Source organism: Pogona vitticeps, chromosome 3 (genome assembly GCF_051106095.1).
Source record: "Pogona vitticeps strain Pit_001003342236 chromosome 3, PviZW2.1, whole genome shotgun sequence".
In the NCBI taxonomy this organism is placed as follows: Eukaryota; Metazoa; Chordata; class Lepidosauria; order Squamata; family Agamidae; genus Pogona; species Pogona vitticeps.
In genome coordinates this window covers 259,997,433-260,018,180 of record NC_135785.1, presented here as the reverse complement: position 1 = coordinate 260,018,180, position 20,748 = coordinate 259,997,433, and the positions used below count along the sequence as shown (strand labels likewise).

The 20,748-nt window shown below is 45.0% G+C and overlaps 1 protein-coding gene across 2 annotated transcripts in view; it reads left to right on the top strand.

Moving 5' to 3' along the window:
- The window catches only part of USP35 (ubiquitin specific peptidase 35), a 33,306-nt gene extending 13,539 nt beyond the window's left edge, over positions 1-19,767 (top strand). For both annotated transcript variants that reach the window (XM_020810938.3, XM_078390201.1), the window contains exons 3-11: positions 2,208-2,343; positions 6,663-6,792; positions 8,583-8,684; positions 10,046-10,204; positions 11,530-11,723; positions 12,121-12,214; positions 14,025-14,131; positions 15,659-16,892; positions 19,169-19,767. In XM_020810938.3, coding sequence (XP_020666597.3) covers positions 2,208-2,343; positions 6,663-6,792; positions 8,583-8,684; positions 10,046-10,204; positions 11,530-11,723; positions 12,121-12,214; positions 14,025-14,131; positions 15,659-16,892; positions 19,169-19,339 — 2,327 coding nt within the window. In that variant the 3' untranslated portion in view covers positions 19,340-19,767. The remainder of the gene's footprint in view (positions 1-2,207; positions 2,344-6,662; positions 6,793-8,582; positions 8,685-10,045; positions 10,205-11,529; positions 11,724-12,120; positions 12,215-14,024; positions 14,132-15,658; positions 16,893-19,168) is intronic.
- Positions 19,768-20,748: the final 981 nt, after the last annotated feature.

Sequence of the window (20,748 nt, the reverse complement as noted above, 5' to 3'; positions counted from 1 at the left end):
GGTGATTCGGGTAGATTCAGGTGGAAGAAGATGATCTGCCAAATATCGAGGTCCCAAACCGTTTAGGGCTTTGTACGTAATTGTTAGCAGTTTGAAATCAATGCGGAAACGGATGGGCAGCCAGTGCAAAGCAGCCAGAGTGGGGGAGATATGCTGATATTTTCTCACCCCACTAAGGAGCCTGGCTGCCGCATTCTGGACCACCTGAGGTTTCCGCAACAATCTCAAAGGCAGCCCCACATAGAGTGCATTACAGTGGTCTAATCTTGAGATTACGAGCGTGTGGACTAGAGTAGTGAGGGCCCCCCATCAAGATATGGATGCAGCTGGGCAATCCGCTATAGATGAAAGTAGGCGGAACGGACCACGGACGCCACCGGGGTTTCCATGGGAAGCGCCAGGTCCAGATGTATCCCCAAGCCGCGGACCTCACTCTTTGCGGTAAGGATCGTCCCCCCAAAAGAAAGGGAGGTCACCCAAACCGCTAATGGAGGGACCACCCACCCTCAAGACCTCCGTCTTGTCCGGGTTTCTAGGTTTGTGTCTGAGCTCAGATGTAATGCATTACAAATAACAAGTTACCTGCCATTAACTTTTTGTAGTAATTTAGGCATCACTAACCTATGGTGTTATTGTAACGCCATGAAGCAGAACATCTCTCCTTCTGGAGCGTAACTAAGTTCTAAAGTTACTTTTGAAGTTCTGCTGCAGCTCTTCTTGGGTGTCTTTTAGATCATAAGCTTGTTGTTTGTGTCATTCAGATTTTTGAAAACTAGCGAACAACAACTATTAAGTGATTTGGTAAGAAAACCAACATTTACTTTTTAAAATAGTAACTTTTCCAGTTTACTACTTTTCTGTATCTTATTATTTGACGGTATCTTACCATTTTTCAAAAGCAATTTTCAGTGTTCTGGTTTGCCAGTATAATGAAGGCAGACGTTTCCTTTTCTCAAACGTATGTAGCATACTAATAAGCAGAGACATCTCAAAAAGCAGAGACATCACCTTGCCAACAAAAGTCCGCAAAGTCAAAGCTATGGTTTTTCCAGTAGCGATGTATGGAAGTGAGAGCTAGACCATAAAGAAGGCTGACTGCCAAAGAATTGATGCTTTTGAATTGTGGTGCTGGAGGAGGCTCTTGAGAGTCCCCTGGACTGCAAGGAGAACAAACCTATCTCCATTCTGAAGGAAATCAACCCCGAGTGCTCACCGGAAGGACAGATCCTGAAGCTGAGGCTCCAAAACGTTGGCCGTCTCATGAGAAGACTCCCTGGAAAAGACCCTGATGTTAGGAAAGTGTGAAGGCAAGAGGAGAAGGGGACGACAGAGGATGAGATGGCTGGACAGTGTCATGGAAGCGACCAACATGAATCTGATCCAAATCCGGGAGGCAGTGGAAGACAGGAGGACCTGGCGTGCTCTGGTCCGTGGGGTCACGAAGAGTTGGACACAACTTAACAACTAAACAACAGCAACAAAAATGTAGCACCTTGCCCTCCCCACACAAGTAAATGTTTAGAGAGGTAATAAAATCTTTAACATAATGTGCATTTATTGATGTATTTAAAGATTCTTAACTCACTTTTCAGGGCACAGTACCCTCTCCAAAATTTTAATGAAGATGCAAGCCACACAACATGTTAATGAGGATAAAGTGCCCCATCAGGTCTGGTCATTAATTAACCTCATCAGTAAGAAACGTAAAGCACAGAAATACCAAACACAGGCTGGAATAGAGGTGCTTTCAATGTTCTCTTGAAGAATGTTAATGATGAGCCATTTGTATTTCCTTTGGAAGGGAATCCTGGAAGTGTAAGGCTAACATGAAGAAGGCCCTCTTCTTATTACCTGCCAGTAGAATAGCTTTGTAGCAGCTCTCTGCAGATCACAAAGCTGTTCCTCTGTGCTCATAGACTGGGTTAATCCTAACCATCAGAAATCAGCTTGAGCAATCAAGGTTCGTCAGTTTATCAAGCAACCTAACAAAATCCTGAAAGCAGCATCTATGTGTTTGTCCATTTGTGTGAATGTGTGTGTGTGTGTGTGTTTATTAATGGATCTCTCCTTCTTGAGGAACCTCCGATAGATAAATGGGGTAATAATATTTTTGTGACTGACTAAACAAGTACAATTGCAAAGGATATAATCTTTATCACTTCTTGTAATACTGGTTTTTACCTGCCTCTCTCTTAATGGTTTTGCAGAAGATCAGGAGCCACCATCGATTGCCTTAGCCAGTGTGGTCCAGCACATTCCACTGGAACTCATGGATGGGATACTAAGGAATCTCACCAATGATGACAGCATAACGGATGTACAGATGATGGTGGCCATTGGCAGGTAGGAGATGCTGAGAGGTCACTGGGTCTGAATTAGGCTTTGATGTGTAACTGTAACCAGGTAGGTGCAAGAATGGAAAATGAAATAAATAAATGTATTGTGTGAATGAGTCTTTCTGCTAAATTCTCAGAATGATGCAAACTGTTCTTTTAAAAGAATCATCTGAAGGTCTGCTCCAAAAAACAGCCATGCTGGGCCTGAGGGGTGATTCTAGTCCAGCTGTCTGTCCGTGCAGCAACGGACTAGTCGCCTGCGGGAAATCCGCCAACAGGAGACGAGTACAACTTTAGCTTCCACTTCACTTTTCTTAGCAATGAAAAAGCCTGAAGTCTCTCTGGAAGCATGCATGATGACATTCAGGATATCGTCTCTTGGGCCCATCGTGAGAAGAGGAGACTTGAATAAGTGTGGGTAAAGTTGAAGGCCGCAGGAAAAGAAGACGACCCAATCCGAGATGGATGGAGGTCATCAAGGAAATCACAGCGTTGAATTTTGTAAGAGTGGAGCAGGACTGTTAATGACAGGACTGGAGGTCATTCATTCATAGGACCATCATTAAGTTCTTGATAGCAACAACAGGAAACAGCCAGCCTACCTAGTACCCACTAGGTGAATCCTTAGATGAGTCCTGGAGCCAGAAAAAATGTTCTGCCTGGCCGCTGGAACATACCTGCTCCTGATTTGATTCTCTGCTTTCTTGCTAGGAATGGGGACTCCAATCGCGGGACAAGCACTGGTGAATCTTCTCAGGCTCGTTTTTTTCAATGACTCAGACTTGAATCACTACTAGGAGCCCACCCACCTTCCCCTTTTTTCTGGGGGGAAAAATCTTGGTTTTTAATCGGGATTCAGACTTAGGGATTGCAATTCGGGACTTGGTACCCAAGTGGACTCAGACTTGCCAACATCTGTTTCTTGCACAGCTGGAAGGCAAAACCCACACATGCACCCCCTTCGAAGCCCGCTTCAGTTTTCTTTTCCTTCTTTTTATCCCCCAGAGAGCTAATGGAAGATGTTAACTGGCAGTGGTTCTAAAATTAAGTCTTGGCTTACCTTCCCCCCCCCCCAGCTACCCCTGGGTTTTAAAATAACAGCCCTCTGAAAGGCGGACGGTTGGAGGAGACATTCAGCAGTCTCCATAAAATGCAATTACGGAAGAGCAGATGGCTTGGAGGAGACTTGGAAAAAAAAACAACAACACATTTGGCCTGCCAAGAAGCTGCCGTCTTACCAGACAGACATCTCGTCTGGCACAAGCTGGGCTGATGCAGAGATTTGTCCAGGCACTGGTTCCCCAGCGACCTCACTGTGTTTCTGGGAAGCCCCTATTTTCCTGCAATCAGACCGAATACGGAAGACAGTGAGTGGAGATAACAGTATACAGTGCTCTCCCCTGAGTAGTGAGATATTTTAGGGCAATTTGTGACCCTCCAGATGTTAGAATCATGGAGTTGGAAGGGACCTCTAAGGCCATCAAGTCCAACCCTCTGCGCAAGGCAGAAATTCAAAGCGGATCTGACAGATGGCTGTCCAATTTTCTCTTTAATGCCTCCAACATTGAAGCCAAAGTCATTGGTTCCATTGTCATACTGCTTGAACAGTTAAGGATTTTTTCCAGATGTTCTGCCTTGATCTGCATTCCTGTTGTGAGACTACAACTCCCAACAGCCCTGACCAACACTTCCTATATTGAGGGACGATGGGAGATGGAGTCCATCTCCATCTAGAATGCATCTGCTCTGCACAGCTGCATTAGTTTGATAGAATTCCTTTTGCTGTAGCTCCGTCCTGTGGCATCCCTGGGCTTTGCCTCTTATGAAGGTAGTTAAAATTGTATTCTCAAAGGCTTTCACAGCCAGGATCCGATGGATGTTGTAGGTGTTTCGGGCTGTTTCGCCGTGTTCTGGAGGTGGAGGTACTTCAAATGGTCCGTTAGAGCAGTGGTCCCCAACCTTGGGCCTCCAGATGTTCTTGGACTTCAACTCCCAGAAATCCTGGCCAGCAGAGGTGGTGGTGAAAGCTTCTGGTAGTTGTAGTGCAAGAACATCGGGAGGCCCAAGGTTGGGGACCACTGCGTTAGAGGGTCTAGCGCTGTAGATTAGGGAAGTAGATTAGCACCCTTGACAAAAGATGGATGAATATCTCATCAAACGACGTAGGATACAGGATTCTGTAGACTGGAGCTATGGTAAGTAAAATGTTATCAAACTGTATAGCGCAGTTACGCTTCTGTAGGGGCACAGGTAGCCAACCTGTGTCCTAGGTGTGTCCTTTTTCTATGAGAATGAACCGGACACGCATGGCTCTCTTTGAACACTTACTTTATTTTCAAATACACCAGGGCAGAAAATGAACGAGGGAAACAGTAAGAAAGACTCTTAACTGAATTATGGGTTTTTTAAATAGTTTAATAGTCTGTAAGCTGCCTTGGGGTGGCCTGGAAGTATTTTAAATCATTAATTAATTAGTTTGTGAATTGCCAGCCTCATTTATTTTATACAGCTGGTTCCAGCCACTGTATGCTTTCGGTTCAAGGGGAGTTTCTCCTATAGAAATGAATGGCGGAAATGGTCGTCTCCACGCACGCTTTCTGGCATTCTTTCAATGGCTGCGTTCATTCACTGATGCTTCAGTTCTGCCTCTCAGTTCTGCTGCTCTCTGGAGGTTTTAATTCTCCACTTCTGGTTTTTACCCATGTTGGCCACCTAGACTGGCAATCAGAGGGAGAAAAGTCTGTTTTTTTTCTTTTTCCAAACCCCCTCTTCTTGGTAGGACTAGCTTTCAGTGGATCATCTGATCCTGGACGGTGTTTCCTGCTGGAAATGTCTGAGCAACAGGTTATAATGCCTGTGGCTCTGTCTTTTGAGTTTCCACGGAGGGGGCTGTGATCTGACTCTCCTTCTTTTTTGAGGGTAGACCTCCAAAACCACAACATTTTTCTTCAGGCAATGTCTAGAAATCCAGGGGCTGCACACAAACACCTCTGGACCTTTGAGGAAAAGAGCCTGCTTCCCTCAGTCCTGCCAAATACCGTTCTCTTTACTTTTTAGCTTAAGGAAATAAAACTCCCATTGCACTCTCTAGTGGCAAGTGTAAAACAACGGTTTGGAAAGTTGTGGGGCATGAGCCTGACCACAATAATGCCAGAGTTATTGCTAAATTTGAAGCAAAAAATACGAAAGTGGTAATAATAAAGATAAAAATGATAGATGACAGTAATGGATGTAAAAACAATATAGGGCATAAAGATAAAGTCAAGATAGCAGTGGAAAAAAATCATGTGGAAGTAAGGAAAAGTGGAAATCCTACAAAGCAACAAAAGGAAATAAAGGAAAGATAAATTCGGGACCCAGGCTTCAGATCAGCCACAGGTTCAGTGAAAAGAGGTCTTACGGCGTTCCTTGTGCTTATTATCTGATTGGATTGCCAGTTCTACTCTTCGTCTGAGACATAAAAACAGGGGTCCAGTGAGGTTAAAGACTTTTTAAAACAGCTTCAGCAGGAGGAAGATAAGATTCAGCTTTCATACTCAGAGAGGACAGAGCATTTGCGATGAAAAGTATGTAGGTGGCCATTGGTCCTGAGAAGGGGCTCCAAGCTTCAGGTGACCTTTTGAATGGTCCTGGTGCACAGTTTTTAAATCTCCGTCCAGCTTGCCTCCGTGACTCAATTTGACTCTTGCTTTCACCTAAAACAGTGGTTCCCACTCTTGGGTCCCCAGATGTTTTTGGACTACAACGTCCAGTGATCCTGGCCGGCGCAGCGAGTGAGGAAGGCTTTTGGGAGTTTTCGTCCAAGATATCTGGGGACCCAAGGTTGGGAACCATTGCAACTCTGTGTATGCCTAATACTAGAGATGGGCACAAACCATTCATCCCAGTTCATCTGCACCCCTTCCCTGCCCCCCTTTGCTCAAACAGCCCATCACCAGGCCCAGTTTGGGTGGTTTTTCCTCACCTCCTCGGCTAATCTCCCAGTCAGGAGCAAGAGCACAGACTTTTCTGCCCCGCCCTTTTGTCTGAGTGGCAGATCAACCAAGGGGGCGGGGCCAAAAAGCCTGAGCTGCTGCCAGAACTGGGAGATCAGTTGAGGAGGTGCAGGAAGCTGGCATGCTTGGCCTGGTGAGGGGAATGATTGAACTGGAGGAGGTGGGGCAGGGGAGGAGCATCACCTGTCCTGCCGCTGATACAAACCGGGACGAACCAGTTTGTGCCCATCTCTACCGAGGATTGCAATTCTTGACACCCACCCTGACCTGCTGCCCATTTTATCAGATTGCTCTAACCGGTCTCCACCCCCTTGATCTTTTCTCTTTGCAGGATGACGGAGTGGGTCGCCTGGCCCCTAGGGAAGAACATAGACAAATGGATCATCGCGTTGCTGAAGGGCTTGGCTGCTGTGAAAAAGTTCAGCATCTTGATTGAAGTCACGCTCTCCAAAATCGAGAGGGTTGGTATTTAGGCCTCTACACAATTGATCACCAGAGCTTAGGAATGTTACTTTTGGGGGACTACATTTCCCAGAATCCCCCAGTCAGCACAGCTGGTACTCAGGATCACTGGGCTGTTACAGGAGCAAAAGCTCAGAGTGTACCTTTTCCCAGCCCTATTGACTACCTGGCGTTATCCTTGGCAGGAAAGCCCTATCCACCCATGGAAATGCTCACTGAAACCCACCAAAGCCATAATTGGGGACCCTTGTAAAACATTTTGATCTTTAGGACTTGTCATTATGAGTTGCATTGCATTTTTAGGATAGGCTGTGAAAGTGCTTGGCTTTACTTTTCTCAGAAGTTCAAAAGTTTGCTCATTACAGGCAAAGAAATTTAGAAGGGCTTGAATGCTCCTTTACTACAGGAAGGGACACGCTTGCTCTGTCAATAGGAGGGTTGGCAGTTTGAATCCACGCGACAGAGGGAGCTCCCGTCGCTTGTCGCAGCTCCTGCCAACCTAGCAGTTTGAAAGTATGTAAAAAAATGTGAGTAGATAAATAGGTACCACCTCGGTGGGAAGGTCACGGCGTTCCATGTCCAAGTCATGCCGGCCCCCTGACCACAGAACGTGTCTACAGACAAACGCCAGTTCGTTGGCCTACAAATGGGGCTGAGCGCCGGACCCTAGAATTGGACAGAACTGGACTTAAATTGTCAAAGGGAACCTTTACCAATTTTTACTGCAGTCAACTATTTACTAGATCTCTCTCTCTTTCTCTGTAGCTGATTTTCTTTGCTCCCAGTTGGTAAGGAAAATTAGATGCCAAAAGAAACAGATATATGGTGATAAATCTGGATTGTGGCTCCTCTCCCCTTGTCAATATGGCTCCATCCCCTTTAATTTTTCTTTGCTGGTTGGAAGGAAACTTTATTTATTTATTTATTTATTTATTTATTTATTTATTTATTTATTTATTTATTTATTTATTTATTTATTTAGTTTTTTAGTTTTTTAGTTTTTTAGTTTTTTAGTTTTTTAGTTTTTTGATTGATTTAATTTAATTTAATTCTTCTTTTCTTCCTCTCCTCCTCCTCCTCCTCTTTTTCTTCTTCTTTCTCCTCTCTTCTTCTTCTTCCTCCTCCTCTTCTTCTATTCCTCCTCTTCTTCTTCTCTTCTTCTTCTCTTCTCTCCTCCTTCCTCTCCTCCTCTTCTTCTTCTACTCCTCCTCTTCTTCTTCTCTTCTCTCCTCCTCCTCCTCTCCTTCTTCTACTCCTCCTCCTCCTCCTCTTCTCTTCTCTCCTCCTCCTCCTTCCTCTCCTCCTCCTCCTCCTCTCCTTCTACTCCTTCTCCTCCTCTTCTCTTCTCTTCTCTTCTCTTCTCTTCTCTTCTCTTCTCTTCTCTTGTCTTCTCTTCTCTTCTCTCCTCCTCCTCCTCCTTCTTCACCTTCATGTCCTGTCAACTGATTTCTGAAGAGAATATTCAGATGTGGTTTCCCATTTCCTTCCTCTAGGGGGTGCCCTGGGATGATGGTGCAGCTTGCCCAAGGCTACTCAGGCTGACCCAGGAGACACAGTGGGGAATCGAATTCCCAACCTCTGGCTTTATAGCCAGATGCCTAAACCATTGATATATTAACTCCAGAGCAGGTGCCACTCAATATCAGTTTGGAAGCCTCTTAATATGCTTTGACTCGCCATTTTTCTGACCTCTTGATCTAGCCTCAGTGGAGACGATGGTCATGTTGCTACTGCCATATTCGTGACAGCGAACCTCTCTTTGTTTTAATCCCCCCTCCTTCTCTTGCAGGTGTTTTCCAAGCTCTTGTACCCTATCCTGAGGGATGGGGCCCTCTCTATTCTCCGTTATATGCTGCTCAGCTTCCAGCACTCCCACGAAGCATTTCACTTGGTAAGGCATCAGGTTTTATTAGTTGCTGCTTTATGTGAACTCCAGGTCTTTTATTGTTTACATACAGAAGCAGGGTTGGATTGGACCGCTGGCTCTTTTGCCTGGGGCTGGCTCGAGGTGGAGTGGACATAAGCTCTTCTGTCCCCATCCCGTCCTGTCACAGATAACCTGGTCAATGTCCTTTGGGAACAGCCAGCACAGCACCCAGAATAAATTCATCCGGAGCAAATTGAACATGGAGTATTTAATTGCATTAGGACCCCCTTATCCATGGAACCAATATCCACTGATTCATTTATTCATGGTCTGAAGGTATTAAACCAACTTAAGACCTGGTTATTCAGACAGGCCTTCCCTCCAGGCACTACTTAATTTATTTTTCTTCCCATCTTGAACTATTGTTATCACTGTATATTGCTGTAAAATTGTTATTATATATTAACTGTTTTTGTCTGTTGTGAGCCGCCCAGAGTAGACAAGGTCTAGAGGGGCGGCATATAAGTGCAACAAACAAACAAACAAACAAACAAATAAAATTTAAAATATTTAAAGAAAAATCCAAGACATATATATTGCTAAATAGGCTTACAAGAACTGGCCACTAGAGGTGTTCCCTTTCTAGTCCCAACTGAACTGAACCTCTATCTGAAAGATCAGTGGTCCTCAACCTTGGGCCTCCAGATGTTCTTGGACTACAACTCCCAGAAGCCTTCACCACAATCTCTACTGGCTAGGATTTCTGGGAGTTGAAGTCCAAGAACATCTGGAGGCCCAAGGTTGGGGACCACTGTGATAGATGACATGAATGCAGCATGTTGAATTGTGTATTATATATTTGAGTATAACTGTGTATCTTTTATTGTCCCTGTCGTATACCTTGAAAACCCTACTAAGATTGCCATGAGTCAGAAAGTCAACCCAATCAGAGTCATACACTATTTTGAATTTTTCCATTCTAAGCCAATAAATGCAAATAAGTAAGTTGCACCTTGGGTCCAAACAGAGGCCAATACTTCCCATCGTTGGGTCGCCACATGTTCTTGCACTGCATCTTCCTGAAATCCTGGACAGGATAGCTGGTGATGAAGGCTTCTGAAAATTACAGTCCAAGAACATCTGGGGACCCAAGGTTGGGAACCACTGAAACAGGCCAATCAATGCTGATTCCTCAGATGTCTCAGAGAAGAGAGGTGGGAATGAGACTCTGATGTATGGCCAGTCCACAAGATGATTGACAGACAGAAGAAAACAAAACTCAGCTGCACTTTACCCTTAAAGCTTTTGTTACAAGTCCATTTTGGACAAGACACATGATTCTGCCTACTTATTTTGAGACTGACTTTGTTTCGTCCTCCTTTAAGCTTCTCCCGCACATTCCGAGAATGGTGGCTGCCCTCAACAAGGAGAACTCGAACTCTGCGGCAAGCTGCCTGGAACAGCTGGCTGAGCTGATCCACTGCATGTTCTTCCGTTTTTCAGGATTTCCAGACCTCTATGAACCAGTTGTAGAAGCAATCAAAGTAACGATTTCCCTTTTCTGATTTGCATGCAACAAAAGTGGGGTGAGGTGGGGAGAATGGTTTAATCTAGAATTTGGATAATTCATCATCAGTTACAAGGCCTAAGATATATCCTGAGTTGAGCTGGGTCTGAATCTAAGGGGCGACTACATTGGCCATTTATTCCACACTTTGCACCAGATTAACCATAGATAAATTCAAGTTAAACCCCTGTGATTACATGATATCAAGTTCATTATGGAATCTTCTCTTTTGAATGGGGAACGATCTTTTTCTCTTAAGCTGGCAGGGATGATATAAATTTGTTCCACTTGGCCGGCATCTCTTTTCTGTGCTTTCTGCTGTGTGTGGTCGCCTGATCTGAAGACAATGGGGCAATCATAGGGGTGTCAGTTCCCAAGTGCTTCTTGTCTTCAAGCTTCTTGCTTTTTTGAAAAAGGGCTTTCAAGGCTTAAATTTTTTTTTAAAATGAAATAATAAGAGCTGGAGAGTTAATGGGAAACAACTAGCCACAGAAGAGACTTCCATGTAATTGTGGCTCGGGCTGTGAGCAGACCTATCTTAGGGTGTGACTGCACATTAAGGAAAATGGATCTGTTATAATCCACAGCTTTTCTGCAAGTGAAATCACTGTAGCTGTCCAGACAACAGTCAGTTTGGAGGAGTCAGCAGGGACAAAGGCAGGGAAGCTACATTTGCACAGAGCTCCTTGACAGCAGAAGCTACCCTGACAAGGTGTTAATTGGCAAGTTGACAAGGTGCTAATTGGCTATTTTCACCTCTTTTTTTAAAAAAATTGTTTTTCCTTAGTGACCTAGCAATACTTTGCTCCAGTGCTGCCTTGAAAGCCCTTTCCCTCATTTGGAAGATAGAGCCGTATGTATTTCACAGCTGTTCTGTGCCCTGTAAAGTCACCTGCCAGCATATATTGTCATGCTGACAGTGGTGCTGCTCTACCGTCTGTACATTCTGACTCCCAGTCCATTCAGCTTTTGTGCATGGACTGATTTGGGATGCTTTCTTTCTTTCAACCACTGCTCGGTGTTTTTCATTCTAGTACCATCTTTTAGGGTTGGAGCAAGGCTTAAATGCGGTATTTACAGTATCTGATGAAACAAGTACATTTTATTAAATTTTATTTTAATATTGCAAGAGGACTTGACTCTTTTTTCAGTACACTCAGTTGCAGTGTTCCAGTTACCTTGAAGTGAGGCATGTGATAATGATGAAACATTATGAAAGGTGGTTAAAAACAATGCCCCAGGTTGGCTACATGGCTACGACAACAGATTGATTCTTTTCTTTGGGTTTCCTTGTTTTTGAAGGCTCTTCCCATTCCAAATGAAGACCGAATCAAACACCTCCTTGGGCAAAATGCTTGGACTTCACAGAAGAACGAACTGGCCAGTTTTTATCCTCGCTTGGCTTCCAAATCGGAGACAGGAAAAATAGGGTTGATTAATTTGGGAAATACGTGCTACATGAACAGCATCATCCAAGCTCTTTTCATGGCCTCTGAGTAAGATCCTTTCCTGCACAAAGAGGCCCATAACCTTGTGGGTTAAAATCTCACAAGCAGTTTGTCCCAAACTTGGTCATAAAAATCAGGGGGTGGAATCATGATTTCTGGCTGGCTGTGGGATTCAGGAAGTTGTGGGCCAAAAATGTGATCTTTTTTCAACGGGTGGTAAAAAATACAGTTAGAGTGAATTAAATAACTATGAGCCCCGAAATCTGTTGCCTGGGGCAGCTGCTAGATCTGGCTCAGGTTTGAAAGGCTGTGGGTGGGTCCATTTGCTGGGACAATGATAGTCACGGCTTGGGAAGCTCCTGTTTAACAGCTTAATGTGATGTTTAATGAAGGGTCATGTTAACAGATGTATTTATTGATTTGTAAAAAAAATTTTTTTCCCAAGCTTCCGGCGTTCGGTGCTGAATTTAACCGAGAACAACTCCCAACCGTTGATGGCGAAGCTTCAGTGGCTGTTTGCCTTTCTAGAGCATAGTCAGGTAATTCCCATGCATTTATGATGAACCATAATCAGTATCTGCTGATTCGCTTATCTACAGTCTGAAAAGATTAAAAGAAAAATCCCAGAAATATTTTTTTCTAAAGATCAAGTTACAAGAACTAGCCACTAGTGGGAGCCAGAGACCATGAAATTCACTATTAAAATAGTGTTTGCTATAAAATATGCTTTTTCAGCATCTTTGAGGGTGCTTGGAACCCAGTCTCCCATGGATATGAAGTCCTGTCGTATAGATTTTTGAATGTTCAAGGCATTTCCATCGACAGGATGGCTTTATTCCAAATGTTTTTGTCCTCCCGTAACTTGGAACACCTCTAAAAATGGCTTACGGAGGAATAAAGAGAAAACAAGCCTCTCTCTAGACTTCCAGTCTGAAAAGGCACAGCACGAAAGGAAACAGGAATGAGGAGGGGAAAAGAAAACAGGAACGTTCAGGCGTTTTCTTTCTGGCTGCTGTGCCTGAAAGGTAGGCCATAATGATCACTGTTCCTAATTTGAGCTAGAATTGAGTAAGGCTTTCTCTAGCTGTCCTGGTAAGACGTGGACTCAGAACTTCGTGGCTCACGCATAGTTTGAGCCGGTCCTCCTCCCTGGTAAGTATCTCTTAATTTTATTCTAGGTAAATCCATGGTTTGGTTTGGTTTCATGAAGGCAACCAAATTGGTTTGCTTCAAAGCAAGGTTAGGAAAGGAAATTGTTCTGTATTTGGGGGGCCGGGGAGAGGTTTGCCCCCCCACCCCACCCCACCCCAATGCTTATTACTACCTATTCACATTGCTTCTATGTCAGTTCCCCCACTTCATGCCCATTTACGAAAGGACCTCAGAGGGGCCTGCTTCCTCTCTCATTTAATGACACATCAACCCTGCCATGTAGGCCAGGCTGAGAAAACGATCCGCACGAGGTCCCCTTGTGATGATGAGCAGAGATTGGAAAGCACGCCTCCCTGAGCCTTGATCAGCTGACTTAAACTTCGACAACCTCATCCTTTCTTCTTGGACAGCCATGATTTCCAGGTAGCACCGCTTGATTGTGCAGGCTGGGAATGATGGGAAATGTAGTCCAACATCTATCAAAGGTACCGGCTAGGGCAGCGATTCCCAACCTTGAGTCACACTGAGGTTCTTGGACTTCAGCTCCCAGAAACCTTTACTCCTCGCTGGGCTGGCTGAGATTTCTGGGGGTTGTAGTCCAAGAACACCTTGGTGATCCAAGGTTGGGAACCACTGAATGCACCATATTGTGGGAAAATTTCTTTTTTTGGAATTGAAAAACCTAGGAGCCATAGTCCAGAAAAGAAACTTTTCTCAGCTCTGAGTTCCACATAATGCTTCAAACGTCCCCCAGTTTCTGTGGCACACTGGCCTTCTCTGCTCAGTTAATCTTCCGTCTGTTTGTAGACATAATTAAAATTTCAACAAGTGTTAGCCCAACAAGGTAAGATTGTACGTCGGACTTCAACACAAGCAGTCTTGCTTGAAAAACTGGGTTAGAGGAAAGGAGTTCACTTTGCTAAAGGAAGTGGAGAAACGGGGTCCTGCTCTTTTTCTTAAAGGTACATTTATTTCTAGAATAACTAGACGACGTCTGCTTAAGCAACATTCAAAACAGCTTACAAAATGTGAATTCAACTACCAGTTTTTTTTTTAAAGATGTAAAGTGAAAAGAGTCAGAGGAGCAGGTTTTTGCCTGGCCTTTGGACGACATGTATACCAAATAATTGTATCTCTTTTCCCCATTTTTCCTCTCGCCCCTTTCGTGCTTCTCCCCTTCTCTTCCTGCTCAACCAGCGCCCGGCCATCTCGCCTGAAAGCTTCCTCTTGGCCTCATGGCCTCCATGGTTCACCCATGGGGCTCAGCAGGACTGCTCCGAATACCTGAAATACCTGCTTGATCGGTAAGGTGGATGCTTTCTGGAGCAGTACAGTTGAGCTTGCATCTTAGTGGAGCAGCTATATTAGCCCGTTGCAGTAAAAATGACAAAGATGTGTGGTGACATCTCAAAGGCTTACGGATTTATCATGGTGTCTACTTTCTTGGACTAAAGTCCACGTCATCAGAGTCATGAGATCGTAGAGTCATAGCATCCTGGAGCTGGATGCGCCTTCAAGGCCATCGATTCCAACTCCTTACTCAATGCAGGACTCCAAATCAAAGTACAGTGGTGCATCGCTTGACGAGGATAATTCGTTCTATTCAAATCGCTGTTAAACGAAATCATCAAGCGAAATTTTAAAAAACCCATTGAAATGCATTGAAAACCGGTTCAATGCATTCCAGTGGGCAAAATACCTGCTCGTTTTGCGAAGATCCTCCACAGGGCGGCCATTTTTGGGTGCCTGTAAAGCACAGTGGGGAGCCATTTTGCACAGCGGGCGGCCATTTTAGAGCTGCCGATCAGCTGTTTTAAAATCATCGTCTAGCGGAAAATCAGTTCCCGAAGCAGGGAACCGATCATAGTTAAGCGAATTTTCCCCATAGGAACTTCATTTTGTGATTGCAATAGCGATCGCAAAAACTTCATCGTAAAGCGGTTTCATCATTTAACAAGGTAATCGTTAAGTGAGGCACCACTGTATATCTAACAGTTGCTTGTCTAAATTTCTCAGATGCCTCCAGCCTTGGAGCGCTCACCACCGCCCGAGGTACAGTGGTGCCCCGCAAGACAATGTTAATCCATTCCATTGAAATCGTTGTTTAGCGAAAACATCATCTTGCGAAAAGTGTTTCCCCATTGGAATGCATTGAAATCCGTTTAATGCATTCCAATGGGGAAATAGTTGTCGTTGTGCTAAGATCGCCCATAGGGAAGCCATTTTGCGAAGCTGACAATCAGCTGTTTAAATTGTCATCTTGTGGAGCATTGGTCCTGAAATAAAACACCGACTTGCGAAGCAAGGACCGAAACATTGTCCAGCGAAAATCACCCATAGGAAACACTGTTTTGCGAAGCGCAATGGCGATCGCAAAAACTTGTTGTCATGCAGATTCGTCGTTTTTCAGGGTAATCGTCTAGCAGGGCAACACTGTAATTTAATAATGTATCATGAGTTTTTCATTTTAAAAGAATCTAACACAGTGGAAGGTAGCCTACAAATGGGCAATACATTAAATGAATGTGTTCTCATTCAAATTAAATAAATAATGTAAAGTACCACAAGATTCTTGACAGGGTATTTTCCCCTCCTAGTAATACAACTTTTGTCTCAAAATAAGGAGGGTTGCGGGGAGGAGGGAATGATCCTTTTCCAGGTGGCATGGTTTCATGTAGAACTAGGAAAAGTTGCGTTTTTGAACTAGAGTTCCCAAACGCCCGCAGTGGTCGAAGACTACTTTTCCAGGCTCTGGTGTTTCGTTCTTGCATTAGAAGGCATCTCAGTGTGTCATGATATTCCTCCCTATATTCTCTCTACCCCACCGAAAGACTTCACGAGGAAGAGAAAACCGGGAGAAGAATTTACCAGAAGCTCAAAGAGTCTACTCTGACGTGTCCAGCTGACGAGCAGCTCTCTGGAGACAAGACTCTTGTTGAACAAATGTTTGGTGGCAAAATTAAGACAAAAATCCGTTGTCTGAAGTGCCTAAAAGTTTCCTCCAGGGAAGAGGCCTTCACCGACCTCTCCTTGGCTTTCCCGCCAGCTGACCAGCATGTGCCTCTAGCCACTGGCAGTGCCTCAGTTTTACCCATTGAAGAAATGGGCCCTCAAAACGTTCAGGCAAGTGTAGAACCACAGACGAGGCTGAGCGAGCCACCCAGGAAATCCGGGATGCCCGTCTCGTCTGGAACGAGTCCAGTGTTGCCCGTGGAAACCTTGAGACCAGAGGGTCAGGAGATGTCTTCCTCTTTGAGATGCGAGCAGGATGCCACGTGCGTGAAGCCTCCAGGAGAATCTGGATTGGCTCCGCAGGGGCCCACCTCAGGTTCTGCACCGTCCCGATCTGTCCCGGATCTGATCAATTATTTCTTATCGCCCGAGACGCTGACCGCGGAGAACCGCTACCACTGTGAGAACTGCGCCTCCCTTCAAGATGCGGAGAAGCTGGCGGAAGTGACGAAGGGGCCTCATTACCTCGTCCTCACTTTGCTGAGGTTCTCCTTCGACCTGAGAATCATGAGGAGGAAGAAGATCCTGGACAACGTCTCGGTCCCGTTGGCGTTGAAGCTTCCCGTCCTGACCTCCGAGGAACCGAGCGGGACTCATCCGGCAAGGACGAGGGACCGTTCTCCGTCGTCCTGCAGGGGATTTGTTTCTGTGATGTACGATCTCTGCAGTGTGGTGGTGCATTCTGGGGTCTCTTCGGAGAGCGGCCATTATTACTGCTATGCCAGGGAGTGTGACGACAACGGAGCTGCAGAAAGCGGTCCGAAGGACGCCTCTTGGAATGCTGCCTCGGAGAAACCGCCGAATGTGGCTGTCCAGTGGTATCTTTTCAACGACACCAGAGTCTCCTTCTCCTCTTTTGAGTCTGTGAGCCACGTGACCTCCTTCTTGCCCAAGGACACCGCTTACTTGTTGTTCTACAGGCAGAGGAGAACTCAGTCCGAAAGCACGGGCTGTGACGCTGCAGCGGAGTCTGGCTGGGTGAACGGGGACTTGCATTCACCGGATAAAAGCCTAATGGAAGCCATTGCAAAGGACAATATCCTCTTCTTGCAGGTAATGTGGGCTGCTTATTATGATTATGATTCTTAAAGTTATGTATTATTCCCCCAAATCCTGTTGGTTGGTTGGTTACATTTACAGTAGGACCCCTGTGTCTGTGGGATCAATATCTGTGGCTTCACTTATCTGCAGTCTGAAAATATTAAAAAATATTGAAAGAAAAGAAAACCCTAGAAATTAATATTTTCCACAGTATATTTATCAGAGTTGGCCACTAGAGGGAACCAGAGACTATGCTGTGCATTCTTGTTGAAAAATACCTAGCATGGTTTCTGCTTCCCTCTGGTAGCCAGTTCTGGTAATACATGATGAAAATACTTTTTCCAGGATTTTTTTTTCTTTTGGCATACTGTGCATAGCATTCACTTTTATTCACGGGTTTCAGCATCCACAGGATGGGGCTTGGAATCCCCCACAGATGTGGGGGTCTTACCATATATACCGCCCATGTAATGGCAAGTCACTACTATGGGCAGTTTGCAAAGAATATCCTAACCCTTCCCACCCCACGCCCACCAAAACACCAATTAATCCCCCCAAAATCCATGGTGGTGATAGCTGTAGAAGTAGTATATATGTGACTTTAAAAATGGCATTAAACAATAGATCAGTAGGTCCCCTGCAAAGGAAGGATACTCTTAAAGGCCTCTTTAAAAAGCACAGATTTAACAAGCTTTCTAAAGGTAAGGAAGGAGGGAGCCTGACATACATCTATAGAATTTTCAAATCCTATCAGTTCCATGTGCTAGTGTAATGCAATTAGCATAGATCTGAATGGTTTCGGACCTTGATACTTGTCGGAACATCTCTCCCAGAAAACAGCTAGCCATTTCACATGCTCCTCACAGTCCACAGTGCGAAAGACGGTCATACCAAGGGAGCCTAGAAAGGCGCTAACCAGGAATTGAGCTTTCTCGGTGGTGGCCCCCACTCTGTGCAATAACCTGCCAATCAAGGTTACCCAGGCTCCTTCCCTCCTGATATTTAGGAAATTACTCAAGAGAGAATTATACAAGGCAGCCTTTAAGAACATATCACCTAAGGCTACTAATTTTTAATTTGAAATTTAGGTTCCTTTTGTATTTCAGCTGTATTCAAGTTGCCTCTTCCACTGTATTGATTAGGTGATATGGGAGTGGCGCTGTAGGAGGTTCGGGTGGTTCATGTTTTTCTCTGTACACTGACTAGAGTAGCGCATATTCCCTAATCAGGCAGTATATAAATTAACAAAACAAGTAAATACAGTAGGACCCCCTTGTACACCGGATCAGGATCAGCTGATTCACTTATCCATGATCTGAAAATATTAAAAGAAAAATCCTAGAAATATATATTTCTGTAGGCAAACTTACCAGAACTGGCCACTAGTGGGATACAGAGACTGTGCAATATACAGTCTTCACTGTTAAAATGGTGTTTGCTATCATCCACATTTTTCAGCCTCTGCAGAGGGGCTTGGAACCAATCTCCTGAAGATATGGGGGTTCTACTGTAAATAAATCTCAGCACAGAACAGCAAATGCTAATAGATAGAAGATGCTAACGTCTTCTATCTAATTCACAGCCTGGATTTACACCAATTGCTTTTTGGCCATTCTATAATTTACCGTATTTGTCTGTGTATAAGACTATACTTTTGTCTAAAATTTTTAGACTAAAAATTGAGGGTTGTCTTATACGCGGAAGTAAGCTTGTGACGTGGTGGCGCTGCGGGCTAAACCGCAGAAGCCTGTGCTGCAGGGTCAGAAGACAAGCAGTCTTAAGATCGAATCCACGTGACGGAGTGAGCGCCCGTCGCTTGTCCCAGCTCCCGCCAACCTAGCGGTTCGAAAGCATGCAACTGCAAGTAGATAAATAGGTACCACCTCGGTGGGAAGGTAACAGCGTTCCGTGTCTAAGTCGCACTGGCCATGTGACCACGGAAAGATTGTCTTCGGACAAACGCTGGCTCTATGGCTTGGAAACGGGGATGAGCACTGCCCCCTAGAGTCGAACACGACTGGACAAAAATTGTCAAGGGAAACCTTTACCTTTAGGCTGAGGCGAGAACAAAAACAAGTGGAGGGGAAAGCAGGAATCAAAGCGATCCTGCAGCACATTGATCCCTTTCCCCCTGCACTTGCTAAGCCCCGCTTGGATTTCTTAATTTTGGATTAGAAAAGTGGGGGTCGTCTTATACATGGGGGCGTTTTATACACGGAAAAATACGGTAGCTCATGATCAAGAGGCCTGCTTGGATTTGATTTTCGTGGATTTTGTACCCCCCACAGGAGCAGGAAAAGGAAGCCAGAAGTCGGAGCGCTTACATTTCTGCTTTGCCCAAATCCCCTCTATGGTGGAAAGACTTCGACAGGGATGATGATGATGATGGCTCCTCGGGGGGTTGCGGACACGATCCTGGCGGGGGAGGCTCAAACTCTTTCCACGGACTAGTCTTTTAGCAGGGATCGCTTTGCTCAAACCCAACAGCTTACACTCTATAACCGTCAAGCGAGTCTCCTCAGAGCTCGGAATAAGAGAACCAGCCCAAGATGGCCAGAAGTGGCTCTGCAAGAAAGAACTGCTGTGGGTTCCTCACCTCTCCTTAATGTTCGGGAATTGTAGTATTCTGGGAGGTGCTCAGCAAGCAGGGGATTTTCGCCTCCCTCAGATTCTGCTCTTCCTCATATCTGAGAACGTATCATTTTGTTCGCCATTGTAGCATAATCACCAACATCTGAAGAGTGGGATATTCTTATGGTGAAATCTCTTGAGGGAGAGTTTCTTCCTCTGTTGATTCAGGGAATCCAATGTTATAAGCTGAGTTTAAGTCGTGACTCAAGGACATTTCCACCAAAGTGAACTGCGTGATGCTTTTTTCCAAACAAAATGTGTGTCTGTGTGTGCGCCGCACCTTCTAAATGTTGTTTGTGGAAGATTTGAGTGCGAAGGGACTGAGGGAAGTGTGAGTTTGGCTGAAAAGGCGGCGTGGCTAGTTATCAAGGCCAGGTTTAGATAGTTACACGCGATGGGTTAATAATTAGGGGGAGGGTTTCTATGGCACTTCACATTTTCTCTGCAACCTACATTTGAACCCATAAGCGAGTTCAAACATGTTTATGAGTGATCTGGCCTTTCTCATCCGATTACTTATAAACCTGTTCAGACCCAGGTTGCAGGGGAAAACATGACATGTCATAGAAATCCTCCCCCATTAACCACCACCACCACCACCTTAGAAGTGCAGAGCTGGCAGGGACCCTATAGATCATAGAGTCCAGCCCCAATCAAGGAGGCATCGTGGGGGGATTGCACCCCCAACCTCTGGCTTCGCGGCCAGAGACCTAAGCCATTGAGCTATCCAGCAATCTGAATTTCCTTGTTTCTGTCTTCCCGCTTTTATCCTTCTCTCCCTTCCCTGTTGCTTCACATGTACACGTAGATACACAAAACACTAAGGTGGCCAGCTGAAATGGAGGAGAGGCTTCTATGCCTTTAATACAAATGCAAGAGTAGGCCATACCTTTATAGACCACTCATGAAACCCTACAATCTGCTAGCTTTCAAAAATGAGGAAACCCCCCCCCATCATGCTTGCCCCAGTGACTTGCTTTTAGGGCAATTAACTTAAAAGAGTCCCAAAAATTCGTGACAGACAGATTTTGCCAGGGATGTACCTTAGATGCAAGTTAGGAAAAGATGCCGGCGGTGCCGGAGTTGTGATTTTAAAATGAATATTAACTGGACATCATCTTCAAACAAAGAAGCTCAGGCACTACGTCTGTCCCGTCCCGCATAACCTTCCTTTTTGAAAGGCCAAGTTTCTTGTTACTAATCATGTGAAACCAGAGCTGTAACCAGAAATACTTGC